This window comes from Hippoglossus hippoglossus, chromosome 17 (assembly GCF_009819705.1).
Source record: "Hippoglossus hippoglossus isolate fHipHip1 chromosome 17, fHipHip1.pri, whole genome shotgun sequence".
Lineage (NCBI taxonomy): Eukaryota > Metazoa > Chordata > Actinopteri > Pleuronectiformes > Pleuronectidae > Hippoglossus > Hippoglossus hippoglossus.
Window position 1 is genome coordinate 22018863 of NC_047167.1, and position 27693 is coordinate 22046555.

General features: G+C 45.2%; 1 protein-coding gene across 4 annotated transcripts in view; it reads right to left on the minus strand.

Annotated features, from left to right (window-relative positions):
• LOC117778117 (neuropilin-1a-like) overlaps positions 1–15274 on the minus strand; it is a 62006-nt gene extending 46732 nt beyond the window's left edge. For 3 of the 4 annotated variants that reach the window (XR_004616728.1, XM_034613404.1, XM_034613403.1), the window contains exons 1-2: positions 14656–15270; positions 13634–13808 (exon numbers count right to left, since the gene is read on the minus strand). Coding sequence is in view for 2 of the 4 variants with exons in the window: in XM_034613404.1 (XP_034469295.1) it covers positions 13634–13808; positions 14656–14749 (269 nt within the window). In the remaining 2 variants the exon portion in view is untranslated. Of the gene's footprint in view, positions 1–13633; positions 13809–14655 lie in introns of all 4 variants that reach the window. The other variant, XR_004616729.1, reaches the window with a different exon arrangement.
• Between the last annotated feature and the right edge of the window lie 12419 nt (positions 15275–27693).

Sequence of the window (27693 nt, forward strand, 5' to 3'; positions counted from 1 at the left end):
TGTGGTGGTTTCTTTCTTTCAGAGCCCAGAACCGGCTCTTCACAACGTTATGGGAGAAAAATATGAGAACTTGCTGCGCTCGGCGTCAGACAGAAGCTGCGTTCAGACACCAAACACACAAAAAGCAAACACACATCTCAGGATGAAAGAGACGAGGAAAAGACGAAGGTGAAGACGTCAACTTGGAAAGACGACAAAGTTTCAGGAGGTTTAAGAGCAAGTGGGGGGGGGGGGGGTAAAACCATTTACTTTACTGTGAGTAAAGTTCAAGTTTTCAAGTCTCACTTTAAAGCAGAGAATATGTGAACTAATGCAATAAATTACATGATGTAAGATGCTTAAATTTATACTATATGAATACAAAATAAACTTAAAAGGTCTCTGACCAAAGCAAAACATGCATAAAGCCCCTTTAAGAGAGACACTCATCCTCTCATGAGAAGACATAACCTTGATTTATATAATAACCAAAACCACGAGGCTGCGTTCCAAACCTTCACCAGAACCCTCAGGTCTGAACCATTAAAGTGAATTATTTAGTTTGTCAGGAACAAGGTTTTGCTCCCAGTTGGAAGATAAGTCCCAAAAAAATGTGGTTCAGATTTATGTCCTGACAAAGTGAGTAATACTACACACACACACACACACAGACACACACACACACATACAGACACACACAGACACACACACAGAAGGCTGGAGGCCCCGATGTTCAGATTTTGTGACACACGGGTGGTTTCTGTGTTTCTGAGATGATGAACTCGTATGACCAGTCGTGTTGAGCTTCGCTGGGAGGCTGCAGATGGTGCGTGTGTGTGTGTGTGTGTGCGTGTGTACTTGTGTGTTGCACTTCAGTCAGTGGACAGCAAACACACTACAATGCCACCTGCCACACACACACAAACACAAACACACACACACACACACCAGTCCACCCGTCACTGTTTCTCACCTCCCCCGTGTTCATCGAAAAAACCCACATTATCTCTCTGAATGTTACTCACACACACACACACACACACACACACACACACACACACACACACACACTTGTCAATGTTTGCAGGATTACTCATCAGACCTCGGAGCGCTCACTAGACTCCAGCCCCTCGCACACTTTAAGTCCACTCACAACACACACTCGCACTCTACATATTTGTAGAAGTGATCATTTGCCACAGATTCTCCCACACACACGACACGACCGTTAATCAGATACTATCGACTCAAAATAAACACAACGAGCCGAAACTTGGAGAGTTGCTCGGGAAGCCTGAAGTGCAACGATGAATAGCACGTCCAAAAATTGGGAATAAGTATTTAAGCAAATCCCATTAAAACCAGAGGGATCTCAAACGCACACACACACACACACACACTGAGAGCGGCTAAAACTCTGCCTAAAAAATAAATTGGGCCAAGCAGCGAGTGTGAATATCCTCATCCTTCACCTCGGCCGTGCAGATACGAAGCTGCGGCAGCACAATCCTGCTGGGAAATTAAAACGGAGACGTGGAGGAGGTGGAATTTGTTCTCATTTAGGAAGCTTTAATCCGACAGAGGGGGCGGGGGGATAACACCCATCTTTTTCCCTTTCTCTTACACAGACTGTTTTGGAAGACCCTGAAGGATGAAAGCAGATTTGGCGTGAACGCTCGTCGGGAGTTTCAAACGTTGGAGGAGCTGAAAAAAGAAAAAAGTCGACATTTCCGAGGGGTCAACGTGTTTTTTGTTCTTTCGTGGAAATCGAGGTGAGCTTAAAGTTGTAAGAAGTTGAACCTTGCCGTGACACTTGAGCAAACACAAGGAAAGGGGCGTTTCTCCGAATCTGGGAAGCCGAACGCCTCCGTCTGCACCTGAGAGACGTGGGAGGAAAAGGGCCCTTTGTCATCCGGCGCTCCGTCCACACGTCTCTCTCCGGCGACTTCGGGGGCAAAGCAATAAACACCGTGTCACTTTCACTGCTCCGTGACATGTGTTCGCCCTCGACGAGTTCATCTGCATGCACCGGAAACACGTGACATTAATTACCCAGCGCTTTGCAGACGCTCACATAGAAACCCCACCTGGGACGGCTGCAGTGTAGGAGTGTGTCGCTGACAGACAGACAGCTGGGAGGGGGGGGGGAGGCAGATCGAGAGATAAAGACTACAACAGTCGCACGTTGTGATACCATTGAGCAATAATGCCTCCCGGTGTCGTGACTTAACGAGAAGCATTCCGGGGGAAAATGAAGAAAGTTAAATGGAGATTAGCCCATTTGCTTAATTAGCTTTCCAGTTATGAAAACATAAAAAACCACAATCGCTCCTCGGCTCTGTGCGGATCGCTGCTCACGCCTCAGTGGGACGAGTGTCGGCTGGAAGCGAGAAACCTTATCACGGAGAACTCGTCCTTCATGAAGGGATATTGGGTTTTATGGCCAAATAACCTGTTTCACACAAAATGGTGAAGGTGTCGACCAGACCCGGCGACATCTGTGTTATCGAGTCGTATTTCACTTCACGTTAGCGTTATTGAATGTAGAAGCAATAACATAAAATCATCACATTACTTTTTACTGCTCGAGGATCAGTTACTATGATTTAAAAGTGGAGCTGGGGAGGAGAGAGCGGTGCGTGAGGCTCAGATCTGAGGTTTGTACTTTACATGAAAAGACTTTTAATCATTTGTGCAACTTTGCACGATTCCTTCACAATAAATCTCGGGGACAAGCGCGATTTACTGCAACATTTACACATGAGCTGTGGATATCAGTTACTTCAAATATCAAAACTTCACTTATATCAAATAATATATTTATAAACCTGCACAACTGTCTTTCTGTTTGTTTGTGGAACTCATTTCAAGAACTTTTCATCTTATCGGCTTCACACTACACACACGTGCATTATTAATGGCCCACGGAAGTGCATGGTCTAATTTGGTGTGATTTGGTTACACAATATATTAAATATTAATAAAATATGATCAAACATTTTGACAATTAGATTTTTCTTTTGTTGCACCCTATCTGCGTCATGGCAACAAGATTCATAAGACCACTTCCTCTTCAGCAAAGAACAAAGTCCAGAATAAACTCAATTGTTAAATGGCCTAACATGAACTTAAACGTGATTAAATTACCTCTGAGTAGATTGTATTGCTTTTGAGAAATTCTACATTGTATTGCCTTTATTGCAGGAACTTGGCAGAATCTCTGGATATAGAGATAAATCCGACTGATGCAGAAAACCCATGACTCACCTCTCTCCATGTCAAATGTCTAAATTTAAAAGTGACCTCCTGCTCAGGATCCTGATCGCCTGAAAGTCACAAGACCCTTTATTCAACGTTAACTGTGTTCATGTGATTCGTCTGCTCAGCTCCGGCCCGTGACGACTCGATGTCACACTCGGGGACGGGTCAGTGTCGGGGTGCGAGGGTCGGAGCTCAGTCAGAAGGTCAAACTGTGTTTCGACCTCGTCTGAGGAGGACAGACGCCCCCCCGGAGGCTTTGTCCTTTTTAAACATGTGTGACGGGAAACCCGCCTCCGACGGCTGTTCACTGGCCGCGTGGACAATAAAGACTTTTTCTTTCTCAGCTTGTGGAGGAATGTGTCGTTTCTGTCCGGGTAGAAACGCCTCAGGGTGACCTCCCATGGAGAAACGAAGGTAGCAGACACACACTCACACACTCACACACTCACACACTCACACACTCACACTCATCACGCGTCATCTGTGCCATGAGTTGTGAGTTATTTTGAATCAGACGGCTGCTGACTAAAGGAAAAGGTTCGAAGGAAACAGGCGTATTAGTCAAAGTGTAACCAAAACCATCTGTTCTGATTCTAGAACTTAAGCACAGAACAATAGAATGAGCCGGCATCACCGAACAATAGATGCAGTTGTCGTTGGTGTTTTTAATTCTACGTGGTGACAAAGTATTTTCTACATTTCTTCAACTCTATCTGGAGAAACAGAAAGTCAACAACCATTCACTGGAAATAAAGACGACACGTCTCCTCAAAATATCGTGGATATGAACACGTGCTCGACCAATCAAGAGTCCCGGGAGTAAATCAGGACTTTGAGAAAAAAATTATGAGACTTTTTGTTCCATCTGCTAACATGGAGGAGGCAGGGTTTATCATCTTTACTGCAGCTTTGGCTACAGTTTGGGGAGCGGTCATGTCGTCCAGCTTTAAACGCAGCTCCTGGGTGGCACCAGGTTCAGAGCGGGTCGGTCAGTGGTTCGATCCCCACCTGTACTATACAGAGCTTTTGAGTGGTCATCAAGACTAAAGTGCTTTAGAAACTCGGACCATTTACATATGTGCCTATGTCCCACGGCAACTGGGTTACATCACAGCTGTCACATTGTTATTTGTGGTATAGAACGAGCTTCGCACTAAAAATACACATCTGGGGAAGTCCGTGCTGTTCTGAATTCCTCCTTTCAAGGTTCCTCTTCGTTACGACATCGTCTTCACCAGGAAAACACTAATTCTCTTTGTTTTTAAGTCACATCGGGACCCAACGTGGCAGCGAAATAAAAGAAGCATTATCTGTGTTTATGAAGAAACTGCGTGTTTTTTGAGGGAACTGACGATGACGCACACTTTTGTGGAAGAATGTCTGTCGTGATTCGAGTCTCTGAAGAATCCCTTGTGTGTGGAAAACAGACGTGTGGTAGAATAGAGACTCAGACAAGGATAAACATTAAAATGTGATTCCTGCACCAACACCTCACTGGACAGATTCTCCCGATTTATTCAACCGACCAGTCCAGGGATCTCCGGGGCCCGTTCATTCACGAGCATCTGTCGTCGTCCTGCTCACTGTGCATCCCGTGTTAAGTGGAATAAGCTATAATTCAAGATTAAATAACAGCAAAGAGAAAACAAGCTGTGTCGTCACCGTGGAATCCAGCTGTTTTCATTGATACGCGGCCCACTGTCGTGCATGGGAGTGTTTGCGTTGCACTCAGGACATCTGGAGTGTATCAGCGAGAGAGCGTTGTGCAAATCCTCGGATTGCAGCTCTGTGTGCGTGTGCGTGTGTGTGTCTGTGTGTGTGTGTGTGTGTGTGTGTGTGTGTGTGTGTGTGTGTGTGCCGCTGCTGACTGGGGTCCCCCCCCCCGTCTCTCCCCCTGCCGCACTCTCTCCTCGTTAATCTGCTCGTTAAGGATCTAATCTGACATGTGTTTTCATTTGTGTGTGAAAGTGTGTGCGTGTGTGTGTGTGTGGGGGGGGGGGGGGGGGGGGGGTCAATCCACAATTGGTCTGTGTTTACATCGTTTTTGTTTGGTTTTGTTTTGTGCGCGTGCGTTTCCTATATGAGCTGATGCATGTGTCAGTCTTCGGCCTCTTGTGTGTTCCTCACATGTGAGCCGATTCATGCGGGATCCGGAGTTTGTGTCCGTAATTGTTTGGAAAAGCAAATCCAAACAATGTGGATTTAGCGTAAGAGAAACAAAAGCCGGATCCAAAGTTCACTCTCCTCCTTCCACTGCACAAACAATGTGCTGCCACCGGAAAAAAGTCATCTGGTGAAAGTCTGTTTCTCCACCAGTGTTTACCTCCTCGAGTCCTGTGCTCATCTACTGTGTCGATGGAAGCAATTCAACTCTGAACTGGTTAGTATCACCTGGTGAAGCGTGTACCATATATCTGGAGTATATACCCCCCCTCTCTGTCTCCTGCCTTTCCTGGCGTTCTCAACTATCAAGAATACATTAGGCCAAAAAAATATGATTCCAAGCACCAAGCTGCCAACGAGTATAATTAAACACGAGGAAAATCACTTCTATCCACGTTAAGGAGGATTTTAAAAAACGGTAGGTTTCTGTATTTTTTTTTTTTTGTTCGACTGTGAAACTAACATTCATCGTTCAGTGTTTCCGGTTTCGAGTTGTGTGAACCTACAAGGTTCCTCACGGGTTTTATCCCAATCCTGTCACATGCCCACTGTCAGTGTGTTAACAATCAGATCATCGCTGACAGCGACAGAAACTTTGCCCCCGTCTGCAGTTTTCAGTTCTGCAAAACGCACGGAGGTGTAAGATGAGAGAGAGAGAGGAGAGGGAACTGAGCCGAGCGTTGACTCGTGAGGTCATGAGGTCAAGTGGGAACGTGATATCGTCTCTTTCCACTGCGGCGTCCTCAAAAAACGGCAAATATCGATTTGACGACAGGCTATTAGCAAATAAATCAAACAGGATAAACATTTGGTTAATTATAAATGAGTTTGTTGTCTTGAGTTTACAGGCATTCCGTAAAGCCTCCGTTAGCTTTGCATTAAAAAACACATTCATACTTTAAGATTTGTGCCAAGATGAGAAAAATCGAAATTAGCCAAAACCCAACTCTGACATTTGTGTTGTCACATTCAGCGATTCTGGTAGATTTAAAGAAAATATCCCGAGTTCAGGAAAGCAGCAATAGAGAGAGAGAGAGAGAGAGAGAGAGAGAGAGAGAGAGAGAGAGAGAGAGAGAGAGAGAGAAAGTGACGGGGCAGGAGGTGAAGAAGTGAGAGGAGAAAAAACGCCTGAGGCTGGAGGACGAGGAGGACGAGGAGGACGAGAGATAGTGAGAGGTCTGTCACAGGGTCAGGATCCGACCGACCAAGCCGACCAGCCTGAAGGCTTCTGTCTCTCTGAGTCCGTCTGTGCTCCTCTGACTCCTTCATCCCTCGTTTCCTCTCTTCTCTCTTCACGTGGCTTCGCTGACTCCAAATCCCAGAGATCACAGCGTCTTTCCAGGAGATTTCCTCCTCGTTCTCTCTCTTTCCAGGAGATCTCTGTCTCTGTATCTTTGGTTCTCTCACTCCGGTAATATTTTCACTTCTGAGCGGAGGACACTGAATGACCAGGAGGGATTTACTGATTCAAGTACTGTCGTCTGTTTGGACACTTTCATTTAGCTAAGAGGGAAACCCAGTGCAATGTGGGAAATGTAGTTTGGAAAACGGGGTGTTGACTTTTTTTCTAATCATTAAACCCTTCAATCCGGACTTTTTAAATCTCTTAAGACTTTAGGGGGTTGCAAATAAAACCTAATAATTCATTTTTAATTCATGCATCGTGGGATATAACAGATCTGTGAAATACAGGGATTGATTTTACATAAGTCAAGAGAACGGCTCATTTATACAACAAATGGTAAAAACCCCCAAAAAATAAGTACAGTCATCGTTCATTGACCTAATTTTCTGTAACAAACAGAGGAATCTGTTCTCAGAACAATCAGCCGAAAGGCTCCGGCCTCAACTTTCCTTGGAAGGACGCCACGGGCTAACTGCTCTGTGACAGCAGCACATTCAGGCTCCCTGTTCGCTGTGGCCGCCGTGGGACTGAAAAACACAACCATCTGGAAGGAGCGCTTCTATTTTTTTTTTTTTGTTCCCCTTCTTTGAATCTGGCGAAGGCTGAACACAGGATCGACGCTGGTGAAACGACGCCTCGGTCTGAAGCCACATGAGAAGGGCCGAGATAGAAGAAGAGCGTTTGTCATGTGGCACAAACACAAGACTAAACAACTGGCAGCCGAGTCGCTGACTAACGTTTTGTATTTTTCGCGAGAACAACTGTTTGTGCAGTTGTTTGTGATGGTTGTGTATCCATCCATCAGCATCATCATTCATTCCATTCTTCTGTCAGTCATCCTGCCATCCTTTCATCGGCCGGTTGATTACTTGATCAATCATCCGTCCTTCATCCTGTGGATCATTTATTCATCACACTGATTCGTTCATATCTATCTGTCAGTCCGTCCTTCCATCTATCTGTTTGTCTTTCAATCATTAGATCGTCATTCATCTCTTATTCATCCTCCATTCTTCCACCTATCAGCAGCACATCCCTCCTTCCATCCATTGTCAGTCTTGTCGTTATCATCCATCCTTCCATTATCATGCGGTCTTCAATTTATCCATCTAATCCTCCATCTGCGGTTCATTGACTCATCCATTGTTCCATCCGTGTCCCTCCATCCGTCCATCTGTCGAACGATTACTTAATTTATCATTCCATCCATTTATCCATCTATCAATCTATAATTACATCATCCATCCATCCATCCGTCGTCCAATCCAACAATCTATTAGCTTTTCTGTTCGTCTTTAATTTCTTCATCAACTCTCCCCATTCTTCTATCGTCCAGAAATACCTTGATACACCATCCTGTCAGTAACTGACTCATGAACAGGACATGAACAGTCCATCCATCTGTCCATCTCATTGCCAAAAGTGAAGTATTAAAATTTACAGACACACACACACCCCCACACACACACAGATGATTCCACCCTCATGTGATAAATCCCGGGCGGTGGGACGCTGGTCCTGTGACCGTGTCTCATTTTTTTTCTGTCATATCATGGAACACTCAGCCTCAGGTCCTTCAGGGGGAATTTACAGCATCTCCCTCTATTTACAAGCCGTGACTTTGTGGCTGGGATTGTTTTCACCTCTGTAAACTGTGTGTTCTTTGTGTATTTGTGCATGAGTGTGTGTCATCGTTTGCAAAAAATATGGTCCTGGACACATCTGCTGTGAGAAGAAGAAGCAGATTTGAATACTTTGGCAGATGTTTTTGTTTTTTGGACGACTTTGTCAATGTGATTGTGACCGTGCAGGATACAGCTATGAATCATGATTATAGGTTTTTAATGATTTAGTAATAGTACTCATGGGTCGGAATATCAACATGTTGACAGCTTGTGGGATTTCATGGCTTCGGTTTTCTTGTTTTTCTCTCAGACTCCGTCCCTCTTCGTTCTTTAGGGGGAAGAGTTTGTTGTTCATGTCCCTGGAATGTCAGGTTGTACTTTTTAAATATTCTACGTTGTGCTCGTCCACTGGAAGACGAGAGCAGTAAATACTCTCTCCCCACTTTTCTGAACCTGCCTCATCTTCCTCTGTCTCAGCTTGGATTCGAAAGGTCTGGACTTTTTGGGGTTTGACACTCAGTTTCCAGAATTTATCCAAAACAATAAGTCTAATCCAAAAACCCTCAATAAACTCAACCTGTGTGAAGTTTAGAAAGTTTATATTATTTGGTCCATCTCATTCATGTTTATGGATGAAATATGAGGTTTATTCTTTAATGTGCTGCTTGTATTTATGTGTCATCTGGATTCATTCACACAAAAGATGACGAAACAGACCAGACGAAGGTGAGAAGTCTGGATCTGTTGTCTGAGCAAGAATGTGTCATGTAGAATTTGCAGAGTGTGCACATTGTAGCTGTGTGCAACAAAAGAGTGCACGTGAAGCATACTGTAAGTGACAGGAAGTTTGTGCTGCCTGTGTGTGTGTGTGTGTGTGTGTGTGTGTGTGTGTTGCACGCGGTGCCAGTGCAGCTTCGTGTAGGAGGTAACAGTTCAGCCAACAACTAAAAAAATGTCCCAAATTATCCTGCCACCGACGCATGTTCCTTACCCGCGCCTCTACTCTATTTTGCCGCGCTCCGCAGGGATTCACTTTGTCGGCCGCGCTATTTCCGACGTGGACGTGAGACAAGGGCCCGTTCTGGTGCCGCTCCAGATTGGCTCATGGAGGCAGAGTCGACGGATCTCGGTGCGTCTGAACAAAAAGTGTTACTGGGTTCTCTGTCCTAAACCAACGTCTGTTCGCTGAGCACAAACTGTGTCACTTGAGAGTTTGTGGAAGTAAAAGATCATCACCCAGATGGTCGGTTTTACAGAAGCTCACAAAGACTTTGCGAACGACAAATTAATCTGTTTAATCATGAAATATAAACATTAGGCATCTTTGTAATTGTGTCAAATTTAATGATTTGTGTCGTACGCTCTCTTTTAAATTGTCTGTTTGTTAAAAGTGTCATTATTTCCAAACTGGTAGATGATCTAAGTTTAGTAAATAACTCCTTTAAAGTCTCACTTCTCTTTCTTCATGAATCAGCCTTGTAGAAAACATTTCCCTGCTGGCAAATATGTAATTAGGGATCATAATTACTAACCCTGGGTCATGAGTGGGGGGGTGGGGGGGGGGGGGGGGGGGGGGGGGGGGGTGGGGGCAGGGTAGAAATTTTCTACCACAGATGTCGGAAACGTAGCTGGCGTTTGCTTGCGGACGCCAGTGCTTTGGTTTCTTTGGTTGGCTCGTAACTGGAGCCATGTTTCACTGCACTGGAACATGTTTGCTCCATTTTGGTCCAGTAATTAAATTATGGGACTGGAAGAAATGGGAGCGAGCGGTGACATGCTATCTGATGGGGGGGGGGGGGGGGAGGAGGAGGAGGAGGAGGGGGGGTGCCACTCCAACAATGCATTTCAATTAGGAGGACACCCCCACTCCCCCCCCACACACACACACACAGCTGAGGAGAAGGACAGAGAAACTCTCCTGTGAGCAAAACGCTGTTTTCTCTCAGAATGTCCACATCTAACAAGCTCAGATCCTAAAGGTTCCTCAGCTTTGGTTTTACGTTACGTTTCTTATCAGCTCGTCAGTTTGTTTCATGATCGATCAAACTTTCAGTCAATTTTCTCCACGAATCTATCGGCCTTCAAAACGTCAGGTCGATGAGGAACAAAGGAGCTTCTGGCTCAGATGATCCAAAGGGAGAGAGAGGATCTTGGATGCTCGTTTGAGAGTTTGTAGTTGTTGTGTTCTCGTCTGGACGGAGATGATTTGTAAACTGAAAGTTATAAATATCTGAAGTTGCGTAGACGAGGCCTTAAGTGGCGAAACATCGGTGAAGGGTGACGACTCTGCAGTTCACCCGGCGACAGTCGGAGGTGCCACAGGGGTGCCAACAGTAGAAGAAGCATTTCATATGCTGGTCTGAAGATAGTCTGGTTAAAAAAGCTTTTTAAAAAACAAGAGAACCACAGAGAATCTTCACATTCGAGACACTAAAACTGATCTGGATTCCGTGTCTTGCTCATGGACACTTCAGCGTGAAAGGCAGCAGAGGTTAACACACAATGTTCAACATCTCAGATTCACACACGCATCATTTCGTTCTGCTGCTGTTTCCAATCACGGCCTCGCAGACGGCGGGATCACATTCTGGAGCTGGCGTCGAGACCAGCGGCATCAAACGGAGAAATAAAACTCTTAAGTATCATCTCAGGGAAATTTTTAAGTGGGACTGCGGTCTTGCCAAAGGCTTAAGGCCCCTTCAATGGGCATATTTCGAACATTTGACTCTGTCCCAAAAACAACAGTGCTCCTGCCAAGCCAAGAGAGCCATGAGATACACCCCGTCACCATCCAACATAAACTCACACAACAAATCAGGAAACCCATCGAGCAAAAAAACACAGGCCGCCAAAGAAAACAGCCGATCAGGTGGCTGCAGGGTGGCCTGGCTGGTGAAACCGTCACAGGTCTGATTCCTGCAGCACAGACCGGGTGTCAGCTGTGGAAATGTTTGCTCTCGTGACCGAGACGTGGAATCGTGTGTCTGGACGAGCTGAGCTGAAAAGCTGCGTCAGGAAGAGGCTCCTCGGATGAATGGGAAGATCTCACAAGCCGTCTTTTCATTTTTTCACACTTTTCTACCTCCGGCGTGGAGGTTATGTTTTCATCGTTTGCAGGGTTACACAAAAAACTACCAGATGGTTTCCACAACATTTGGTGGAGGGATGCATTATGGGTCAGGGAGGAACCCAGTAAGTGTGCAGACCCAGATCCAGGGGGCGGATCCTGGAATTTTGTTTTCTTGAACATTGTTTTAACATCTTTTTTCCCAGGGAACAATTCATGGATCGGGCTTATTAAGTGGACTGATATCTACGGGGTCTGTGCGGTTTGGTGAAGTTTGAGTGAATTTGAGGAGACTGTGTGGCCTTGGTGAGGGTATGTGCTCCACTCAGTCCAATTCTGAATATGAAATAATGATAAACGTGTTAGTTTCACCCTCCTCTTGTTCTCCATCAGACAGAAGAGCCCTATCTGCTCTTTCTTTAAATAAGAGCGTAATAACAAAAACAATTAGTTCGTGTTAAATTTGATTTTACTGCCTCTTTCCAGCGCATTAACCGAAGGAAAAGTAATTTAAGCGGACAACACTCTGTTGGTGGTGTACCACAGTGCCAGCCGCTCATCCCCCAAAATAAATTTTTATCACCGCGATTTATTACATTTCATTAAATACTTAAACAGCATGATTGCCTACTTATATGGCTCCCTGGGTTATCATAGGAAGTAAGGTCACTGCAGAGTTACGTCCTGCCGCAGCAAGCCGGTCCCAACACTGATGTAGGTGTGTAATCCACTGAACAACACAATATCCACTATCTGTCTGGGCTGCTAATGGTTTATTAGTCCCCTGGTGGTGCAACCTGATCCCATAGTATTGGGAGGACCCCATCTGCGAGGCAGCGCCGGCCGGCCGGTTGGGTGATTTACACAGGAGCCGTTTATGGAGCTTTTAAAAAAGACAGAGGAGCCGACATAAAAGCTGGCTTATTTATGGAGAGGAGCAACACAGGGGTTGTTGTGTGGATGCACACAATCGAATGTGTGTTTCTGTGTCAAAGAGAGGAGGGTGTGTGTGTGTGTGTGTGTGTGTGTGTGTGTGTGTGTGTGTGTGTGTGTGTGTGTGTGTGTGTGTGTGTGTGTGTGTGTGTGTCGACATGGTGCTTGTTTAGCGTCACACAGGAATGATTTGTTGATGCACGTTATGCGACAAAATCTTAAAAAGCCAAACTTCCTCCCGACTGACGTGTGCAGAGAAACGCTTTCTCGTTCATCTTCATTCATCGTCACTCATTTACAGACTCGGCTTCTTGCTTAGTCATTCATCAATTGTGCGATTTAATGGCAAAAATAGTTTCAAAAAACTTCCATCACAAGTTCTCAGAGCCCAAGTTCCTCTCGTCATATTGCTTGTTTAGTCAGACCAACAGTTCTAAAACCAAATATGTGCATTTTACTATCATATAAAACAGCAAAGAGCAGCAAATCTTTCTATTTACAAGATTAAACATGATGGAAAAAGAGGATTTGGGGCTTTTTAGTTCGAGAAATGGCTGAAACGAGTTAAATATCAAAACTCTGGCCCTTGAAAAGGACGCATCTTTTCAACAGTTGCTTCTCACAGTAGGTGAATGAGGCTCATGGGGAGAAAACAGACAAAAAAAAACAGCTTCAGACAAACACATCAGCTTATATTTGTTTCAATACCTGACAGCACTTATACCAGTTTGTAAAATGAAATCAGATCCTTCAGATCCTGTTCCTGCGAACACAAATCCACACAAACGCTTTTCCTCCTCCGAACACACGCAGGCACACTTTGCCTCCAAAATGAAAAGTAAAGATAGTTTCTTTATTCCTGCGACGAGCAAACGCCACCACATCAATAAAAAGCAGCCGTGCACTTATTTCTCCTCGAGCCAGAGGAACATCCCCCTCCTTATCAAGCAGGAATTACAAAACTCATCAGAACCCATTTCCTCTGAAGTAATTGCCAGAAGCCTTGGTGCCATATCTCAAACTTGCACCTCCACTTTCCTGGGAGCAGATGTGCAACTCCTTCACCAATAGGTGGCAGAGTTTCCTGCTGTATCCAGGCAGGATTGAAAGGGGGTGAGCAGAGGAGGGTGGGAGGAAGAGGAGAAGGAGGAGGAGGAGGAGGAGGAGAGAGAGGAGAGAGGGTGAGGATTGAACTCTTACTTGCAGTCTCTGTCCTCCAGATCGAAATGGGGATTGAAGTTGATGAGGATCTTCTGACCCGGATCAGGGGCAGTTATCACCCACACGCACTGCTGGGAGGGCGGGTAGGCGCCGGGGTAGCCCGGGGAGGTCAGGTAGTCCGCGACGTCAATCTCTATATTCCCCCCGCATTTATCTGCAGCACAGGAGAAGTTGTTCGAGTCGGTTAGTGGAGACAAATCTGACTTTGGGGGAACACTTGGGAAAACATGCTGCAGTGGGGATGGAGTGAGGTGAAGTCAGACTTCCAGCTGCGGAGCATCATGAATCCAAACATCCAACCACTGGAGCTAGAACATGCCGACATGTATGTTCCCTGTGCCAAACACACATCCACACGTCACCACGAGAAATCCACATGCTGCTCATTCTCTATCAGCCCGGGAACAGGTGACACACTAAGATCTCAGATAAAGTGCCGTGCGTAATTCTCATCCCTGTCATAAAGTGTGATTACGCCCATGGAGGTGAGGTGTGTCTGCTGCTGCTGCTGCTTACAAACATCATCAGATTGTATTTTCTCAAAGCTTCATTTATTAAATTGGTTTGCATCAAGCTCCAGTAGCAACAAGCGCCGAGGCACAAATGCGCCTTGTGGATGGATGAAGCGCGCAAAACGCGTAATATCTCTATTATAATGAGGACAGCACCACACAGCAGCTTCCTGTGCGCATAGGATTTAAACATTTAAGTTTGCAGTGACTGTAATGCACTTTGTAGATATTTTAAAATGAGTGAAACGCCTGCATTAATCATGTGTTGGTGTATTTAGCTCAATACTCCTCGTTCTTCATTCCTCTCGGAGAATAGACGTGTCGACCTGGTCTAAGTTGAGTCCCTGCAGACGAGCTCTCCGAGGGAAAGCAGAGGAATAAACAGGTGAGAGGCAACAATGGTGCAAAATGGATCAATTGTACAGAGTCGAGCCGCCTGTTGTCAAGACTCAGTTATTCACACGGAGCGGCCACAACCAAAGAACCTACCGGTCTGTGTCAGCGAGGCGACCGAGACGACTTGGGTGAGAAGGAACAATAGCAATCCACCGCGCATCCGTGTGTGATGGTACAACACAGACATGACAGGCGAAGGGGGGGGGGGGGAAATTAAAAAAACAAGAAAATAAAGACGCGACGAGGCGAGAGAAATAACGTCCGGGGAGGTTTTTATACGTCCAATGAACCGCAGGTTGTCTCAAAGTAACAGATCCAGCATCATCCTGCGAGCTCTCAGCAGCGGGTCCCTGCGTCTGACGGGCAGCAACTTGCCATCTCCTGGAGGAGAAAAAAGACGAGGAATAATGAAGAATAATCCAGATGCAGAGGAGGAAATCAAAAGGGAGAAATCCTCTCGCCAAAAGTGGCAACAGCTCGCCCTCGATTCCTCATCCAAGCCGACACTTCTGGTGCCAAACGGCGGCGATGCACGTACTTCCAAGTGGGAGCGGAGAGGAGGAATCAGTGGGAATCAGCGGAGAGGAACATCTCAGCTCTCCAGAACCTGCAGCTCTCTCTCTCTCTCTCTCTCTCTCTCTCTCTCTCTCTCTCCCTCTCTCTCTCCCTCCCTCTCCCTCTCTCTCTCTCTCTCTCTCTCTCTCTCTCTCCCTCTCTCTCTCTCTGTGTGTGTATGTGTGAGCGCAGCAGCAGAAATGTCAGGAACACGACGCGAGCAGTGAGAGGAACAAGCGGAATTTCCACTCCCCCCAAATTCCTGTTCACATTCACAGTGTGTGTGTGCGTGCGCGCTGCGAGAGGCTGGAGCGAACCGACACCGCTGGTGCGCCCTCTGTGCGCTCCCGACGCACGCAGGGGCTGGAGCAGGAACGACTGCGCACGCAAACTCACGCCGACATGCGGGTCTGATCCGTGTCACCGTGATGTCAACGCGTGTGTTCGTCCCACTGAAGAGACAAGATTAATGTCTCTGTCTGTTTGATCCCGTTAATAAACTCATCGATATCAATTTCTTTCAAAAATCAAACTCAAACATATAAATTACGCGTCTTTCTTCATCTGATCTGATCCCAAAATGAAAACGAAGGATCCTGAAAAATGAAATGAGCTCAAAATTGATTTGGTTTCTTTCTTCATTTGAACTTTAACAGAGGATCGATATTTCTCTCAGTGATCTTGATGCAGGATGAGAGGAGAGAACAGCTTATGTCAGAACCATGTATCACACTGGGATGTTTAGTGTATTTACATGGGCGGACCTAGGGGGTGGGGCAGAGGGCAGCTCGGCCCCAGCTGAAATCTGATTTGTTCCTGAAATGCATCTGTCACTGTTACTGTTACTGAACTCGTACAGATAACATCATCCTGACCTCAGAGTGAGTAAAACCCTGAGTTCACTGGATTAAACAGCAGAACTCTGCACCTCTCAGGTTAAAGTCTGTAATGAACTCGCTCGTTCCCCTTCTCTGGATAAATGAAGATAAAGATGTGATTATCAGACACTTGTAGGAGCTGCTGACGCCTAATGCAAAGTAATTCATTACAGCTGCATTCGCTTTAACTCTGGTTGTGTTCGGCTCTTAAACATTTAGTTTGAGTGAATTCCAGCTGCTGGAACAGATTAAAGCCGACATCTCAGCACGAGATTTAAGAATACAATACAGAAAAGAAAAGAATACAGATTGAGTGCTATGCTGAAAATGCTATAAAACACACATTTAGCTGCGCAGATTGTAAAGTTATTAAACTAATCTAAAACTATAATCTAAAATAAACAAGCGCTTTCAGGTGTCACTTCCTTTTGAGTGCAAACCACAGCCTGGATTTAAAGATGGATGACGTGACAGGTCCAAGTGAAGCCAAATCAACTTGATCGCCCTCTGGTGGCTGGCTGCAGTGTGGGTGATAAACCCCTCCTCCTCCATGTAAGAGGATGGGACATGGACCAAACTAAAAGGCAAAATACAAAAGTCCATCTTCTCGATGTCTAAATCAAAGAAAACGTGAGTTGTGGAGATGAGAAGAGTTTGGATGCATCGAGCCGGAGAAGCTCAGGAACAGGAGCAGTCACGAACTGACAGGTCAGCAGCTGCTCCATAAAAGTTAATTCCACTGGAATTTCCGACATCATCAGGAACCTACTGAAGCTCCTACAATACACCAAGCCGCTGTTTGAATCCGTCGCCTCCTTCGTGAGAAAATCGAGCACTTACTATCGGTTCGACTCCGTTAAATCAAAGCCTGACAAATGGCTTTAATCTGTGAGATTCTGTAACATATTGGGAAACGCTGAGCTACATTAATCCGCTGGAAGACAACCACACAAAGGGAGGGATCGCACGCTGAGAGGAAGACAAATACGACGTGTGTGAGGTCGTGATTGTAAACACGGGGGATGAGGGAGCGAGGGAGGCAAAGCCGGGCGTGATTGAGTGACACGGAAACAGTAAGAGATCAGCCAATGAGCAGCGAGCGCGGGTCTGGCAGCGAGCGAGGAGACACGCCACATCAGAAACAGTTTGTGTTTCAAAATCCAGAGATAATAACACACTCTCAAGTTTCCACTCAGTCTTCAAATGTGACTTTTCTCATTGAGATTCTAGATTTGATCTCCAGATTCTCTCCTGCACTCGTATGAGTGGAGACAATGAAAAAAAAAAAACACAAGATCTTTGGCAGCACAACACACTCATAACACTGCCAAGCGTGACGGAAATAGCCTCGGTGGCAAAGTACATGCTGGTGACGCAAATTGTGGAGCGAGAACAGAACCTGGTGCGTGTTTGTGTTATGATAACGGATCTGAACCGTTTTATTCTCTATCAACGCTGCTGATATTTTCATATTTTTCTATTTTCATGCAAAGTGCTTTTAATTCAAAGCCATTAATCAGGATTTAATAAAACGGCCAATAACAGCCCAATAAATCACTCTATTGCCAGATTGTGTCCATTAATTATAGGGAGTGTGTTTTTGCATCGAGGCAAATTCTGAGACGTATTGAATTCTCAATGTGCTGAGGGGGATTTTAAAGGTTCAGTCACAGGTTGTGTTTTTCATAAATAGCATCAAGATCTTTGTCATATGTGCAACACGCCAGTGACACACTGGAACACAGCGATCTCCTCGTAAACAATGTTACGTGACCGTCGGTGGAAACGCTTCCACTTCTCCTGTTTGAATCATCAGAACAAAAGGTGAGGAACTGTGTGAGAAAATACCTGGTGAGCGGCGAGAGGTCCTGTGAATAAACAAGTGAGCACTTCAACAACAAACAGGAAACCAAAGCACTTTGAAATGCGAAAAATCCAATTAGCATGTGCAGCTGGAACAAGATTCAGAATAACTAATCTCAAGGAGGAGGCTGGATTGATGACCTGCACTGCAGCCAGCCACTAGGGGGGGATCAAGAGGCTTTGACTTCACTTTGCGGAGCCGTCACGTCGTCCGTCTTTGATATTCAGTCGATGGTTGAGATGCTGGAACAGAAGTTAGAGAACTGAGAGGTTTGAATTAACCTAACAAACCGTCTTTACATCCCTCTGCTCTGCACAAACACACAGAGATACACACCTCCAGTGCACACGTGCACGCTCGAGCAGCGCACGCCCACTCACGTGCACACGCGTGCATCTAATGGCTGTGGAATGATGGAGGAGGGGCGGTATTTCCGTAATGACACAGTCATATCACAGTAATTACAGGAGGCAGTGACAGTGATCCATTAGCCTGCTGAGGTGGGCTGAGAGCAACAGCAGCTACTGGCTAACTCTGGGTTTTACAGCCTGTTACTATGCACGTGCACATGCACACATGCACATGCACATGCACATGCACATGCACCAGCACTGAAACGTGCATCAAGTTTCAAGTTTTATCTGTACATGTGCAAGGTGCAAATTAAGTAACTACTTTAACTGTGTGTGTGTGGTTGTGAATAGTTATTGCACCGTGTGTGTATCAAGTTATTTCCAACTAAAGTGCAAACAGGCAGGAAACCAGATGTCAGAGGTTGTTAGTCGAGAGTTCACTGTGAGTTTAGGAACCTGATGGTAGAAACTGTTCTTCAGGCCGGTGCAGCCCTGCTCCTGCACCTGATGGGAACAGAGGGAACAGTCTGCATGCTGGATGCCTGTTCTCAGTGAGGATGGTGTGTGTTGTTCTCCTTGATGATGTTGTGTGTTGTTCTCCTTGATGATGTTGTGTGTCTTCCGCAGACACAGCTTGTGGTAAATGTCCTGGACGACTGGGAGACTGTCTGTGCCTCGTCCACTCTCTGCAGTAAGAGCTGCCTCCTGCATTCAAATGCATCCAGATGATTTCAGGTCACACAAACATGAAACAGTGGAAAACTACAATGATGGACTCTGACAGGTGATATTTGCAAACAATACAATCAATGATTCAACATATTAAACTATCACAACTTTCCAAGAAATCTAATTATATAGAAAATAGTTTTAAGGTGAGTTTTAATGTTCCTTATAATTATCATGGAAGAAATCATCGTCGTTCAGATCCACACAAACCTCAAGACTCTACAACGCAAACAAACACAACTGTATTTACACAAAGAACAACACACGTGCCACGACTGGTGTAGAGACACACATGCATGAATAACCACCACATCGCAAAGATCACTTCATCACAATCACATGCATTAATATGAGTCCTGCTCCATTCAGCTGTTTCTAAAGCTCCCCTACACACACACACACACACACACACACACACACACACACACACACACACACACACACACACACACACACACAGAGTCATATATGTAGATTCCTGCAGAAGTACACACGAAATTCACACTTTCTGAAAACATATTGCAACTCAACACTAGGTCATGGTATAACTGATAAGATCTCCCCAAACACACACACACACACACACACACACACACACACACACACACACACACACACACTCTCGTGCAGTCTGGCTCTGCAGGCTCTTTATTGTCCCAATGGGCCTAATGATGAGCTTCTATTGAAATGGACAACAGTGGCCAAAATGCCTTGAATTGTGATAATTGCTGTCATTATCGAGGCGGAGATTCGAAACAGGACAATGTGATAATCACGGTCCAGCTGTGGAGGTAATGAGGAAACCCCCCCCCCCCACTCGTCTCGGCTGGTGCATCATGGGTATATGGGCCCAATAGTTTTTTTATTTAGATTGATGGAAATAACAATACGTTTAATCATCAGTCATATTCTCGAGAAGCCACATGTTGTCAAATTCAACCATATGGTGTCGCCACTGAATATTTAAACAAGAAGGTGTTTTTCAGTTTGCTCATTAGGAGCCAGAAGAAGTTTCAGGTGTCACATCGTCTGTCACTGAACGTCTTTGATAGTTCATTAAATGATCCTTTATACATAATCATAAAGAAATGTTCAGGACATATACACACACAGTTTCTATTGCCTGGGAAATAGTCATAATTTTAAATAAATGTAAACTGTATAGAAAACTAATAATGTGCAACAGTAATTTTGAAAAAACGTTTTAGTTCTAGTGGCCAAGGAAACATTATTCTCATACACCACTGACTGTAAATCACAATGTTTCATTTCTTTAAAATGTTCTTTATAATAATGACAAAGCTACAAATACTCCCGGGCTCACATTTGTAAGTGGTTTAACTTTTAATGTGGTTAAGTTTCTTCCTGAAAACAAACTTAAAAAGTATAAAAAATATATTATTCATGAACTCCAACTAGAAGGAGCCTGTAACAGCGATAAATAGCAAGAACAATACATCACAAGGGTAAAGAACAGGGAAGAGCCCTGTCAGCTGGTTTACTGTTGCAGCCGCAGCAGCTTGCATCTAAAATGCAGGAATGGTTTGTAGCAGCCGTAATGTCACCGCGGCTCTATGTCTTCGTGTTCTCGTTGCCACTCGCTGACGCCTGATCGACGGCACCTCTGTGACGGTGTGAAGCGGCTCCTCGCGTTGCTCACTCTCCGGTCGTGTCTCCTTTCAGGGGCCGTGTCCTTCAGAGGACTCGGGGCTTCTGAGCGAGACAAACGCGAAAATGAGACGTTCTGACCTACAGAGGATTTCCTATGTGGGTCACAGGCCTGTGACGCCATTGCCGTTACATCACTTGCTGCTTTGATCAGCTGTTCTAACGCAGAAATAGCTCGTTAGCTTCAGCACCAGCATGCAATGAATCCTGGGATAGGTTGACCCCCCTCCGCTTAATCCTTCGTTAATCAGGAATAAAATGATGCAACGACACATTTGTCAGCTGCGTTTGAAGGACCCTTCGAGATGGGACGGCCTAGTTCTGCCACCTTGACCCAAGTGGTCATCAAACGCAGCCTGAAGGATGAAGCAATGACTTAGAACACAGCTTCACCGACTCCCTGCACAAGATGTTTGATTTTTATTTACATATTTTGCCCCTTTGTCTCAGCTTTTTGGGAATAAATGACGTGAACTTTTGCATCCAAGCTGCTGTTGTGTTCCTCCGTATGTTGCAGCTTTATATCCAGTTCTGACACTGAGTATTAGTATCATTTCTAAAGGTCTTTGACCCACTGAAAACCATCAACCCCCCCCCCCCCCCCCCCCCCCCCCGCACAATAAATAATGGAATTTCAAGGCTGTATGTAAAAAATCTGATTTTTATCAACTTGAGTCGTATCTCAAGATCCGTAACATTAGCTGCTGAGTCATGACGGCCGGGAGTCAAACCTTCTCTGCCTGTCAGGAGGATTTGAGCTTCATTACTCAGTCGCCCCACATGTTCGCGGTTTCCATCCAACAACAGCAACATTACAGCGAGTCAGAAGTTATCAGATCACGTCGAGTAGTGAAGTACATTTACGCAACAGAGTCAGCAAAAGCAGGTTCAACGCACAGACACTCAGCTGAAGGTATTTACATGACCTCATATTAACTATTTCTTCCTACACCTTTTCACAATTAAGTACAAAAAATGTGAACACAATGCATTGTAAAAATGAAGCGTTAGAGTCAAAGTTGAAGGTACCTGAAAATAAAACTACTTAAGTAAAGTACAGATGCAAGAAAAATGTACAGTAACTAAGTAAATGTACTTTGTATATTAATACAATTTGAGGTGTTGAAGAGTTATTCCAGTGCCTCCATCCATACACTGCTTCAGCAGATATATATATTTTTATATTAAAGTGTTAAAAGTGTTAAAATACGGACTATATCCTACAAAACTTTTTTTTTAATACTGGCATGCAAAGTTGTCCCTTACAAAGTACTTGGCTGAGATTTTGATCCTCTTACAGTTTCCAGATCAGGCTCTTAAATGTAAAATAACACCAGTCGCACTCTTCACACGTTTCTGCACAGAATGATGTTTTCCTCGCGTATTTTTAGGGACAGACGCTTGAGATTTCCCCCGGTTCCCCCTCTCTCTCTCTCTCTCTCTCTCTCTCTCTCTCTCTCTCTCTCCCACTCGCTCTCTCTCTCTCTCCCTCTCTCTCTCTCTCTCCCTCTCTCTTGGCACCGTCCTCTTCGATTTAGCCTAAGCCCTTGCTTGGCACTGAGCGGCTCCGCGGGAAGGCTTAAGTGCAAGTGCCAAAATCTGACACTCCTAGAAAACCCTGATACTTTGTCAAGTGATACGAAGAGCTGCTCGTCAGGGGAGACGTGTGTGTCTGTCTGTGTGTGTGTGTGTCTGTGTGTGTGTGTGTGTGTGTGTGTGTGTGTGTGTGTGTGTGTGTGTGAGAGAGGTGGCACAATGAAGTGTTGCTCGTGTATTGGTTTTTGGGAAATGGAACCTTATAGTTGGAGTTATAATGTCTCAGGACAATGAAAAAAAAGTAATATAGTAATTTACACTCTTACTTAAAACTTACTGTGACAATACAAACAGAGAAAGAGGGAAAGCCTGAAGTTACCAATCTTTTTTTAGGACAAACAATACTTTTATGACGATTTTCTTTCTGTTAATAAGCTAATAAGCTACTACTTAAGTGTGTGTGTGTGTGTGTGTGTGTGTGTGTGTGTGTGTGTGTGTGTGTGTGTGTGTGTGTGTGTGTGTGTGTGTGTGTGTGTGTGTGTGTGTGTGTGTGTGTGTGTGTGTGTGTGTGTTAAAGCGTAATTACAGTGTTAGATGTGAGAGAGAGGTGTGTTGGACAGATAAAACATCACCTTTTCCTTTTTTTCAAACGTGTTCCTACCGGCCCGAGAAGCTGACGCAGCAATTACAGCGCAGCGGCCATCAGGGAGGTCAAAGGTCGACTCGGAGCGGCGAGTTCGCCTCGGCTGCCTTCTTACGACCTGAGAAGTTAATTAGTGAGTAAGAGAGCGAGTTTTATTACACATTCCTACAGAACGTTACCTCCTGGTGTGTCGAGGTGATTTACCTCAAACAAAGACATTTACACACCAGCAAACTCTCACCACAAATCACCACACACACACACACACACACACACACACACACACACACACACACACACACACACACACACACACACACACACACACACACACACACACACACATTACAGGATGTTCACCATAGAAGTTATGTTTTCCCTTGCTGTTGGTTGACATTAGCTTAGCATTTTTACTAGCATCAGGCAACACTGGAAACCTCTTCTTGTCATCACTTCTGTGACTGAATAATATGACATATATGACCTAATATGACTTATTATGAATGACTTTCGTATGGTAAGAATCTGTTTGAGTGAAATTTGGTATTAAACTGGGGGGAAAACGTGTGATTTTCCACATCTGTAGCGAACCCACATGCTGTGAGTGAACATCCAGCCTCCCGTGTTTGATTCCTTGTATCTGGAAAACAGGCTTTTGAACAGTCATTTATTTTTTCTCCTGTTAAACCGAGGCGACGACACAAAGCAGAGATCAAAGATTGCGTGTAAGCCGCTCGCATTCCAGCCATCGTATTAAGATAATCTCCTGATATTTGTTTTCATTTGTGGCAGAGCTGCAGGGGAAGAAAAGCAGCTCTGCAGATGAAGGGGCTGATATTTCTCCCGCACCTTTATACACCAGACTTATTCTGTCAAGTTTGTCTCTGATCCAGAGGTAGTGAATAAGGAAAGATGTGACTCCTGTGTGAGTAGGGAGACACGTGCACCCGCTGATTGGCTTAATCGACCAATCAACGAATCGCGTGGCAGCAGAGCCGTGACTAAAAACCACGCAGATAGACTCTGCTGCAAGTTCTGTGGATGAGCCTTGATGAGAGTGGTCGGAGGAGAACGAGCAGCCGGGTCGGGGTTGATAGAAACACCACTTACTCAGATGACCACTGTTTATAAATGAGGTGAAGAGGAATCTCTGAATGCACGACGCGTCAAACCCAACGGGCGACAACAGGTCGCTCTCCACTCGGCCAGGAACAGAAATCGGAGGCTGCGGTGGGCACGGACTCTCCAAAACTGGCGAGCTGAAGAGTGGAGAAACAAGTCCTGGTCTGATGAGTCTGTGGCGAGGCAGGCAGATGGCGGGGCCAGCATTTGGCAGACTTCAGGGCCCGTTCATACCAATCAATCAGGGTTTGAACGCCACAGCCTCTGTGCATGTTGCTGCCGACCACGTGCCTCAGTTTACAATCTTCTACTGGTCGCTCCCAGCAGGATAATGCTTCATGTCGCAAAGCAGAAGTCGTCGAGAGCTGGTGTCATGAATGTGAGTTCAGTGACCTTTCCATCCATCTCATATAAAGATGGATGACGTAGCGCCACTGTCTCCAACTGTCCAGAAGTGAAGCCAAAATGTCCCAGATATGGACGCTGCCATTTTGCCATTCAGAGCCAGAGTCTCTCTGTTTGGATTCACATGTATATTTGTCATTTGTAGGATTTTTACCATCAACCTGCCAGGAGCTGCAGATGAAAACAAGCCTGTGTGGCTCAATCTGGCACATTTACATGTTGGACTGGAGAATGCAGGTTAATTAATGTGCAGTGTCAAAACACATCACGAGTCAGACTCAGTTGTAAATCATGATGTTTTTATAGCATCAGTACATTTTGGCTTCACCTTTTTGGGAGCTGTCGTGTCGTCTATCTTCATAAACAGACTCTGGACCAGCAGAACCTCTGGGATGTGGTAGAACTGGGGATCGAAGCAGCTGTGACGTCACGGAGCAGAACCTCCACACCGTCCAAGCCACGAAGAACTGAGTAGTATAAAGTATCTGTACTTTACTGCGCCAAGTAGAAACGAAAATAACAGATACGATTTCTCGTAATAAACTTCATGATTTACTTACAAAATGTCAGATGTGAACATTATTTATCACCTGTATATATGGTTATATATCAAAGTACTATAGAGTAATAATCCTCCCTGTGTGCAGATACAGAAAACCCACTGACCACCATAATACCTCACCGTAACACTCCCATTACCAGTAACCTCAGCAAACATTCCCCTTCTTCACATGACCAACCCCACGATCGCTGTATTTACATTACCCAAAATAAATGACCCTAATCGAGAGCGACCTACAGTTCCTAAATCACCGAAAACAGCAATTGCGGCCTGACAACATGTTCAATTTTCCAGCCGCCTCACCTCATTTTTATTCTGTGTGTGTGATGCCCGGTGTCATGGAGCAGCGGTTTGCGAGCCCAGCGCAGGAGGAATGGAAAGCGGAGGAAGGGGGAGGAGGGCTGGAGAGCGGAGGCCCCTGCGATGGCTTAAAGCGCCATGCATCTTTTCTATCTGACGGACTCTGCTGGTTACCGAGTCGATGGTTCACTGGGCCATGAAGGAGCCGATTTGTTCTCCTCCAGGAGACGGGGTCTGAAATCAGCTCGCCACCACACGGCAGAAGAAAAAGAAATCCATCTTAACAAGTCGTTTAATCTGCGAGCGTTTATATTTGTCCCACAAATGTATGGAAATACAGATTCTTCCAGCAGATTTACTTCCAACACAAACAATCACTCCACCAGGCCGTTTAAACCGAACTAACACTGGAAACGAATGAATTAGAAACAAACTGGGACACAATATGGATCATTTCACCACCACAGCCGGTTCTAATACCGTCCGGGAAACAAGCTGGTTTGCGTTAGAGTCTTGAGCAATCTCCTCCGTTTCTCCGTTTTCTAATTAAAAGGGGATTGGACGACCGAACGCCCTGTTGCAGTCCCGTGAGGTGGGTATGTACATGATGGAAAACGGAGGTGAGGCTCGTGGGGGTGGACAGAGACTACTATCAATCATGTGACACCTCGGTCTGAAAGGAATCTGAAGGCAGAGGGAGGAGGAGGAGGAGGAGGAGGAGGAGGAGGGGGGGGGGGGGGTTCTTAGAAAGCACCAACAACTCTAGGAAACTATCTCAGTCAACAGATCCAGACGTCCTTTGAAGAGACCTCCAACTTTAGCCCAGAAAATTAATTAAAAATGACGTCGCGACGACAAAAGACAAGAACAGATATTCACAATTTATTCCTGCATCACTTTATTGGCACTTTACAAACACACGGGGGCTCATGATATTTATCAAAAATAGAAAAACCCTAAAATAAACCACTGAAATCAAAAACATTTTCAGTTCTACTTCTGTTCAAAGTTCAAATACTAAGATCCCCACTAAGGTTTATCAGAGATATTATTTACCGTGTTCACCTTCCTAATTTAGCGTGTTAGCACGTAATAAGCTACACATAAATAACAGCTGGGGCATTATTTTGCAGCAGGAGATCGTCCAGGTCCGATCGCTCTGTGTACAGGTTCTTTGATGAAACCTCTTCAGCGCAGTCACTTCTGACTTTATCTCTAAAAACATCCTCCTGGTCAAATCCTGCTGAGCTGGAAACGAGGGGGACGACTAATAAACCGAGTTATCTGTTGGTTCCCGAGGCCGAAACAAACAGAGACTGACTCGTTCAGAAAGTAGAGACACTGTCACTCCATCATATTGATTATTTGGTCAGGCCAGACGATTGTTTACAGGCCAATCAGTGAGTGTAAATTGTAATCACACACACACACACACACACAGACACACACAAGCAGCCGTTCACCCTCTTCATTGAGGGAGTTTAGGAAGTGGAGCCGCATGAAAACGCTCACGAATCTATACGTCGATGCATCGTATGCAAACAGGTCGGCTTGTGTGTGGGCGTGAACATACAGAAAAACACATGTTCCCCACATGCTCAAAAGATACCAACATTTTTAAGTGTTACTGTGAGATAAGCAGCTTAGCACCATACATGGAAATCTGCCTCATCTAGAGCTAAAGTTTACATCACTCCCTCTCTCTCAGTCTGATCTTTAATCCGATAACTACTGAATTTAAACTTCTTATTTATTGGAAGTCGTTGATCTGGACTGAATTCATGCAAATGGAATGAAATGCAAACGGCTCTGAAGCCCGATTCCTCCAGATGTCTTTTACGACTCTGGTAATAGTCGTCATCAATTCGCGTTGCTGAATGTTGGTTGTCTGACTTAATATTTGTTAAACTGTTGTTCTTGTTGCCTGCTCACTCGTTGCCTGGCAGTATTGATTAAACAGAGGATCTATTGTAGGCAAGGGGAATTTGTCTGTGTTTGCTGGTGCATGAGTGTCAGCGCGCTGGTGGTATGAATCGTGCAGAAAACAATGTCCTCAAGCGAATGCGTGAGTTTAAACCCACTCAAAGAGCAGATGTTGTCATTATCCATCCATTATCTGTGCCGTTTATCCTTTTGAGAGTCGTGGGGGGGGGGGCGAAACAGGTCGGCAGCCAATCACAGGGACATTTAGAGACAACCAGAGTCTCCAGAGTCCTGCTCTGAATGTCTTTGGACTGAAGGAAACCAGTTCAGACACTGGGAGAACATCACTGCCATCTTGCTTTATGTGCACGAGGAGGGACTCACGTGCACTAACAAGCACATGCACTAACGTACACGCGTGATTGGACGGGCTACAAAAACCTTTACTGAGAAACTCGGATTACGGCGAGTATGACCTCATTCTCTGCTCAGGAGGCCATTACCCCCACTCCAACTATAAAAAATAGTTGACGGATGATATATAAAAGTTTATGATGTTGTAAATAAAACTTTGACTTGAAACCATTAATGGT